General features: G+C 55.2%; 1 protein-coding gene across 3 annotated transcripts in view; it reads left to right on the forward strand.

Moving 5' to 3' along the window:
* The window catches only part of AP2A2 (adaptor related protein complex 2 subunit alpha 2), an 87,009-nt gene extending 79,917 nt beyond the window's left edge, over positions 1–7,092 (forward strand). For all 3 annotated transcript variants that reach the window (XM_028094194.2, XM_028094190.2, XM_028094191.2), the window contains exons 16-22: positions 1,146–1,228; positions 3,182–3,271; positions 4,077–4,200; positions 5,678–5,794; positions 5,883–5,952; positions 6,083–6,217; positions 6,923–7,092. In XM_028094194.2, coding sequence (XP_027949995.1) covers positions 1,146–1,228; positions 3,182–3,271; positions 4,077–4,200; positions 5,678–5,794; positions 5,883–5,952; positions 6,083–6,217; positions 6,923–7,000 — 697 coding nt within the window. In that variant the 3' untranslated portion in view covers positions 7,001–7,092. The remainder of the gene's footprint in view (positions 1–1,145; positions 1,229–3,181; positions 3,272–4,076; positions 4,201–5,677; positions 5,795–5,882; positions 5,953–6,082; positions 6,218–6,922) is intronic.
* Positions 7,093–8,561: the final 1,469 nt, after the last annotated feature.

Consider the following 8,561-nt stretch of genomic DNA (forward strand, 5'->3'; position numbering starts at 1 on the left):
GCATTTTGCCTTCTGAGGCTTCGTGTGCAGCGTGAGCAGCTTGAACTGGGCAGAGCGCCTGTTGTGTTGAGATGGGGGTGCTGGATGAGGCTGGAGGGCAGCCGTGGGGACCGAGAGGAGCACGGCTCCGTGGAATGGGCCCCATGGTGGACCAGGCCCAGCCATCTGTGGATGAACCGTGCTTCCTGCTGTGTCTGCCGCTGCTTCTTCCACGTGAGGGTGGCTGGTGGTCATGCACACATGTCAGCAGCACCTGAACCTCTGTGGGGTGCCCACAGGCACCTTTGTACGAAACAGGGTGAGGGCAGGGAGTGCTGGCTCTGAGCTTCTCTAGGCCAGCAGCACACCTGGACTCGGAGATTTTGGGGTATAGGGGCTGCTGCCAGGGAGCGTCTATCTCTCGCTGCCCCCTGGATGTCATGGAGAGCTCCACGTGGCAGTGCCCCTCCTGCCTGCCTGCCCCGCTGCCCACTCTGGACTGTGCCTCCTCCTCCATGTGCAGATGGGGAGCCCCCAGAGCAGGCGGCCAGCGAGCAGGGCTGGCTCTTGTTGCCTCGCTGACTGCGCTGCACCTGCCCTGCCCCTCGCTCCTTCTTTTGGTCCCAGTTTACTGCATAATTGTGGTTTGTGGTAGAGGAGGACAGGACACTTAGCTCCTCAGAGATGAGTACAAGCAAAACTGAACACACATTTCATTTTCTTCTGATTCTGTGTAGTGTGGATACCATGTAGTGAGCAACATCATGGGCCCCCGTGGGGTGCAGATACTAACCCTGCATGAGGGGTGGGCATCGCCTGCAGCAGCCTGGCTGCCATGCTGCTGGTCACCCCCGGAGCTGCGGCCAGCGCCCTGCGTCAGGTCTGGCCTGAGAGCATGTGTGGGCCCTGGTGTGTGCATGTTTGAGTCGTGGATCAGTGCTTTTGTGGAGGGCCGAGCACTGTCCTGCTCTGTCCTGTGTGGTCACACCCTGGGTCTCTAGTGGGCACCTTTTACTGATGTTTCTACAGTACTTTTCTACCTTAACCTTACTTTAAGTCCCTTAGAGGTTTTTCTGGACTTTTTGTTTGTTAGATTCTTTTTCAAAGTAAATCTTTATATTTTCATTGGGTGGCTGAGGGACTCACATGCTGTCCCTTCCCCCTAGGTTCGTCTGTAAAAATAATGGTGTGCTGTTTGAAAACCAGCTGCTTCAAATTGGACTGAAGTCTGAATTCCGGCAGAATTTGGGTATGTGCTTTAATTACTTAACGGAAACCATCACTTAGAAACTACGGGCAGAAAATATTTGCAAGTCACGCATCTGGTAAGGGCTTAGTTTCCAGAACATACAGAGAAGTCCTAAATCTCAACAATAAAACAACAGTCTGATTCAAAGATGGGCGCAGGACTGGAGCCGACGTCTGTCCAGGGAAGACCTACAACTGGCCAGCCAGCAGGGGAGATTCCCACGTCCCTGCTCGTCAGGGACACGCACATCAGAGCTACGGCGAGGACCCGCTTGCGGCCCTCAAGACGGCTGTTGTCCACTGACAGCAGAAACCCCGCGAGTGGGAGCACGTGCAGGGTGGACCCTCCCGCACACGCGGCGGGAATGGAAGCCGGTGCAGCAGCCGTGGAAAACGGCGTGGCGGTTCCTCAAACAACTGAAAATGGAATGACCGTGTGTTCCAGCGATTCCCCTTCAAGGTATTGACCCAGAGAGCCAAAAGCAGGGACGCGAGTGGATGCCTGAACACCCACATTCACAGCCGCTGACACAGGGAAGCAGCCCAAGCGTCATCGACGGACAAGCGGATAAATGTGGTCCATCCACACACCGGACCGTCACTCAGCCTGAACACGGAGGGACACGCTGACACCTGCCACAGTGTGGGTGGACCTGGGGGACGTGATGCTGAGTGAGACAGGCCAGACACAGAGGGACAAATACTGCAGGATTGCCCCCACATGAGGTCCTTAGAGTCTCCAGATTCACAGGGAACAGAGAGTGGACGGTGGGCGCCGGGGGAGGGATGGGGGTCGGTGACTCAGGGGAATGGAGAGTGGATGGTGGGCGCGGGGGGAGGGATGGGGGTCAGTGTCTCAGGGGGACAGAGAGTGGACGGTGGGCGCGGGGGGAGGGAAGGGGGTCGGTGACTCAGGGGGACAGAGAGTGGACAGTGGGCTCCGGGGCGGGGGGAGGTATGGGGGTCGGTGACTTGGGACAGAGAGTGAACGATGCGTGCCGGGGGAGGGATGGGGTCGGTATCAGGGGGACAGTTTCCCTTTGGGATGGTGGAAACTTCTGGAGACGGATGGTGGGGATGGCCGCACAACAGTGTGAATGTACTTAGTGTCCCTGAGCTGTGGGCTTAGAGACCGTGAAGATGGTACTTTTTATGTTCTGTGTATTTTACCATGACTTTTAGAAAATGCTTTTAAGTCTCTCCCCAAAGAAAACCGTCCACTGGCAATTGGGGTGCTGCTGGGGTGCTGGTGGATGGACGACTGCCAACCTCCCTCTTGGGTGTCATCTCTGAGCCTTGTGAGGACTGAGTTTTTTGTGTGGGAACAAGTGCACGTGTGGACAGCCAGAGAGAAATAGCGCATCGGCCCTCCAGGGATGTTTTAGGGATGTTGTGAGAATTAACAGAAACCTTCTTTAGGGGACTCTGTACTGAGAGCGGGTGGTGCAGCATCCCTTGTCCACTGGGCCGTGACTGCCCCCCCACATTCAGGGGTGGGTGGGGTGGTGGTGCAGTTTGTCCTCATCAGAGTATTTGAAATTCACTTTCCATTCGGAGTTCAGAGGGAATAAAAATGTTCAGAAAGAGATTTCTTTTGTGATGTTAAGTGATGACATTGGGCGTCCTTGCCTCCAGCGTCCAGCTCATGATCCTCTGTGGTACCGGCTGGGGCATCGCTGTGGGTGAGGAAGGTCTGGCCAGGCCCCCCTGGAGGTGGTGGCCAGGTCCTTGGTCCCAGGTCTCAGGCAGGGCGCTGTCCCAAGAAAGGCTGCGCCTTAGATGGAGAGCTGGAGCTCCCCCAGTAGGGGGAGCCATGACCCCATGTCCGCCCGCGGCCAGAGTTTCCGCCCTGGCCCTTCTCTGGAGTTCAGCTGGTGACAGGGACTCTTGTGTTTTTCACTGTTAACGTTCAGGTTCAGGATGTGTATGAAACAAATTGTGTTTTCCCTTCTAGGTCGGATGTTTATATTTTATGGAAATAAGACGTCCACGCAGTTCTTAAATTTCACTCCAACACTGATCTGTTCAGATGACCTTCAGACGAATATCCTTGGTCTCGTGTCTTCTGCGTCCCCAGCAGACAGGCATTTGGGGTTTAGAGGAGGGTTTTGAGGAAGTTGTTCTTTATCATAAGACCCAGATGCTCCACGTGCTGTGGCGCCCTCGAGTCGCTGTCTAGCATCTAGAGGGAGCTTCTGGTGGCGTGTGGGAGATTGGCACGCAGGCATCCGCTGCTGAGCCGTTTGGTTCCTTGGACTCCCTTTTGTTTGCTCTTGTTTTGTTCTGTCACATGATGTTTAAGCCCCTCTGAGCTCTGGTCTTCTCTGGGAGTCTCCCTGAGCGAGCAGCTGCTGACAGAGCGAGCATGGGCTTGGGCCGCACACTTGGGCCGCACTGTGCTTGTCTCCAGCGGCTGTGTCCACACTGGAGCCTGGTCCTTAATAAGTGCCAGGAACGTGGTTAGAATGTGACCAGCCGGTGCCAGCTCTGGTGTCCAGATCTCTTCCTCCCAAGGATGGGCCAGCCAAACAAAGTGAGGCTTGGGAATGCCCCAGTGCATCTGACAAGGATGCTGCCTCTCCTAAAGGAGGCATGCAAAGCAGCAACCTGCTTGCCACAGGCCAGGCCTGTTTTTATTTTAAGGTAAATGTTGAACATAGATTGTTAAAGGCAAGCGTTTCTAATCAATCATTAAAAATAACATGTATGTAGGATCAACTGTATTAGAGGTTTCTTCCAAGATCAGCAGCATGAGCTCTGACTCACAGACCCCATTCTAGAACGTTCCAGGGCTTGCTTGGCTTGGGCACAGTTCCCCAGTGTTGACATGGCCTCCTTGACACGTGCACATCTGAGCTTGCAGACCAAGCCCGTGGATCCGACCGTGGACGGTGGTGCACAGGTGCAACAGATTGTGAACATAGAATGTGTGTGTGACTTCACGGAGGCGCCAGTCCTCAACATCCAGTTCAGGTGAGGAGCTCATGGGACGGTGGGCTGAATGACCAGCCTGCTCTTGCCTGGGGCTTGGGGCTGTGGGGTTGTGCCTGCACTTAGCCGTGTCCCTGGGAGGCCTTTGTTCTCGATGAGCTTCCGCTCCTTCCTTCGGAGGCTGTTGTGAGGGCTGAGGGGGTGTCCCAGGTGAGTGGCGGCACCCACTGGGTGCACTGCAGTGTTAGGTGCATGGCGTTCGGGAAATGAGGGAGAGGCAGTGTGCGCAGGGTTGCGGGAGGCCCTGCGAGCCCGCACTGTGTTGCTCAGGTCCTGTGCTCTCTAGCTGAGGGATGGGAACTGGGGGGCCCGCACTGTGGGGCTGGGACCGGCTGGGTCCTGTGTGCCCCTGTGCGGGCTGTTGTGTGGATGGTACCCTAGGCCCTCCCATCCGGGGGTGAATTGTTGCCCAGTGTCCCCCGAGCGTACATGCTGCTTGGTCATTATCCTTTTTAAGACTAATTTATTTTAGAGAGAGAGGGAGAGTGGGGGGAGGGGCAGAGAGAGAATCTCAAGCAGACTCCACGCTGAGCCAGAGCCCGACGTGGGGTTCTATCGCAGGAGCCTGAGGTCAGGACCTGAGTGAAATCAAGAGTTGGACTCTTAACCCCCTGAGCCACCCGGGCGCCCCGCATCTTATTTCTTATTTTTATTTTTATTTTTTTAAAGATTTTATTTATTTATTTGGCAGAGAGACACAGCGAGAGAGGGAACACAAGCAGGGGGAGCGGGAGAGGGAGAAGCAGGCTTCCCGCCGAGCAGGGAGCCCGATGCGGGGCTCGATCCCAGGACCCTGGGATCACGACCTGAGCCGAAGGCAGATGCTCAACCCACTGAGCCACCTGGGCCCCCCAACTTGATTATTTTTTAAAAAAAGCTATGTTTTGTGTTGCTATTGGGTTCCTGACTGTCCTTTTTCAGTGAGTGGGAGAGAGTGTATGTGAACAACTGGCTTCTGTAGGGTGTTTGTAGGTTAAAGTTTTGGAAAAGCGTGTTTTCAAACATTAAAAACACAGAGAACTGAAACTGTGTACTTTGTAGAATAGGGAAATAGGCAAATTTTTGTTGCATTCTGTAGGCAAACACTTGTTTTAGTCTCTTTTCATAGAAAAAAGAAAAATCCCATACAATTTAAACCAACTTAGAGTTGTAGGAAATGGGCTATGGGGGAAAGTGAGGAGATGTAGAAGCCCGAGGTTGGTCTGACAGGCCCAAAAGTGCCTGGCTGGAGCTGCGCCCCCCCAGACGCACACACAGAGACTGGTGCAGTGCCCGGCTCGTTGGTCCTCGTCTGCCACCCTTCCAGAACATTCTGTTCCCCACGCCCCTCCCACCCTCCGCAGCAGCAGGCATTCCCTGTGCCCCGTTGATTTGCAAACTAGGAATTTGGTTCTGTAGTTGAGATTCAGAATTTTCGGCGGCTCATGCGCTCTGTTCACTGTGTCTCTGTTGCTCGTAGGTATGGGGGAACCTTTCAGAATGTGTCTGTTAAGCTGCCTATCACACTCAACAAATTTTTCCAGCCCACAGAAATGGCTTCTCAGGATTTCTTTCAGCGTTGGAAGCAGCTGAGCAGGTGAGTGACGGGACGTGGAGTGGGGGCAGGGCCGGGTCCTCCCACGCTGACCTGGCTCAGTGTGGTGACTGTTGGTTTTACCTCCCAGTCCCCAACAGGAAGTGCAGAACATTTTCAAAGCAAAGCATCCAATGGACACAGAAATCACCAAAGCCAAGGTAAGGCCTGTTGATGGGTGTTCCCAGGGTTGGGACGTTGCCCGGGGCTCTGGAGGGAGGCCGATTGTGTTGCTCTCCTTCCATCATCCCCGGTTGCACTGCCCTCTGCACCTGTCTCTCTGTGACACAGATCATTGGGTTTGGTTCTGCGCTCCTTGAAGACGTTGATCCTAATCCTGCAAATTTCGTGGGGGCTGGCATCATACACACTAAAACCACCCAGATTGGATGCTTACTGCGTTTGGAGCCAAATCTACAAGCCCAGGTCAGACTTCTTGAGGAAATAGCTATATACGCCCGAGCTGTGTTCCGGTTGTGGTGTGATGTAGGTCCTAAGTGGAGTCGTCTGAGGAGTTCTGATAGATGTGTCCCCCTGTGTAACCTCCACTATCCTGCTGATACATAGAACATTTCTGTCACTCCAGAAAGTTCCCTGGGGTCCACTCTCCCTCCGTCTGTCTTGACCTCCTGTAGAGACCACTACCACGGGGCTGCCGTCCGGCTGGCCTGACCCTGTGCTCCAGCCCTCACCCTTGTGGTTGTGCGTGTGCACTCTTGGCTTACCTAGTCCTGTGGATGCACACCTGGGCCCGACCAGTTTGGGGCTGTGCTGTTGAGTGGAGCCACCGCGCACCTTTGTGCGGCCGTCTGTCTTCCCTTCACTTGGGAACCATCCGGGTTGGAAGTACAGGCTCCTGGGCTCTGCGCCCTGCTCATGCTGCTGAGTGGCCCCCAGCTCTGTGCTCTGCCCGCGGCACGTGAGGGTTCCAGTGGCTCCACTCACGGGCTGCCACTGGTTACTGTCAAATTTTCTGTATTTTCGCTGCTTGAGAGTGTGTTTGCATAAGTCTTTGTGAAATGCTGGGGCTGGGTGCCTCCAGGGAAGCACTGAGCAGGAGAGCTCGAGGGGCCATCGACTGAGGGCGCCCGAGCCTGTGTGCGGCCACTGACCTGCCGTGTTCTGTTGCAGATGTACCGACTCACGCTGCGCACAAGTAAAGAGACCGTCTCTCAGAGGTTGTGTGAATTGCTGTCAGAACAGTTTTGATCAACGAGGATGGAGGATCAGGCTCCTGTGTGTTGCATTTTTCTTCATCTCTGTCATTTGTCTTCATTGCTGCAAATAAACAGCCCTGTCTACAGGCGTCTCTCAGCCTTGCTTCTCCAAACCGGATCGCTTTTGGGTCGGGATGGGGATACCAGTGTGTGTTGAAGAATGAGAGGCTGAGCCTGCACTGCAGTCGGGTCAGAAGAAGGGAGTGTGGGCCCCGGGTCAGTGTTCACAGAGGTCAGGACAGTTCTGTGCGTGATCTCCCAAGTAAAGGGAAATGACAAGTTTGATTGAAAAGGCAGATTTTTTGAAATGGTACCAAAACGCTTCTGCTCTGTTGCTGATAGTTCATCTCTGATTCTCTGAGAGAAGCAGGAGCAGCTTGTCTGTAGTGGGTGAGATCTTCACTAGGCCATTTGGCTCCTGTGGTGGGTGACGCTAGGTGCAGGAGATGTGTGACAAGGCCCACGGGCTGGTGCAGTGTGTCTGTGTGCGGCCCGGGTGCTATCCGCAGGGCCCTGGGTGCAGGAGCACCGTGCACGTTGGCTTGCTGCAGCGTCCACTGGAGGAGTCTTGGGGGCACGGTTTGAAATTCAGAAGTTGGAAATGTTGTTTTTCATGACTACCAGAAAGACCGTGTATATTGACTGGGTTGAATTCTGTATTCCTTTCCCCTGCACTGTGGTGTTAACGGGATATAGGTAGTGCTGAGCGTCTGAGTATCTGAGGCCTTGGGTTTATGGCACGGCGGCGGGGGGTTGGTGCTGGCTCTCGAGGCTGGGTGGCCAGTCTCACTCATCTTTGGGCTTCGAAGAAGTGCACCATAACCATAGTCACCTTGGACTGGTTCCTGTTTTTGACGAGAGGGTTAAGTGTGGGCGGCAAAGCAGATTCTGGAAGAGGGGTGTAGGACCCTGTGTGGGTGGAGGACAGGCTCTGTGTGTGGTCAGGGAGCCGAGAGCCATGCCGAAGGTGAGCTGGAGCCCAGCCTCCGCGTGCTATTCTTGGCCTCGGCTCTCATGTGCCGTCACTGTGAGCTGCTTGCCAGGCAGCCCGTCTGCACCCTGAGGTGGCCAGGGCAGGAGCAGAGCTGAGCCAGGGCCTCTGTTCTGTCGGTGGGTGGCCCCAGAGAGAGCCAGGGTCCACTCTAGGTTCCCCTGGCTTATCAGCAGGAATTGGGCTCCTCAGAGGCATGCCATGGGGGAGCCCTGTGGGGTGGCCAGGGGCACAGGCAGCCCTTTGCTGCAGTGTGGATCTCGGGGAGGTAACTGGAGGGAGTCACAGTCTGGATGCTGGTGCCACTGCAGAGGCCCACACTCAGGGTCCTGTACCTATCACTCTGTGGGTGTGGGTTTGGGGGCTCACAAATGCCCCAGGCGTGTGGGAGACAACACAGGCAGAGTTCACGGGCCAGCCTCTGCGTTGAGCAATGCTGGTTTATTTGTTATCTGTACCCAGTGGGTTTGTCGTGCGTGGCACATGTGATGCTCCTCCCCAGGGTGAGCTTGGTTGGTGGGCAGGTGCTGATGCTGGCTGGCACCTGCGTCCCCCCTCCCTC

The sequence above is a fragment of the Eumetopias jubatus genome, unplaced genomic scaffold (genome assembly GCF_037043125.1).
Source record: "Eumetopias jubatus isolate StellerSeaLion01/CBP00866 unplaced genomic scaffold, mEumJub1_p1.0 scaffold_13, whole genome shotgun sequence".
In the NCBI taxonomy this organism is placed as follows: Eukaryota; Metazoa; Chordata; class Mammalia; order Carnivora; family Otariidae; genus Eumetopias; species Eumetopias jubatus.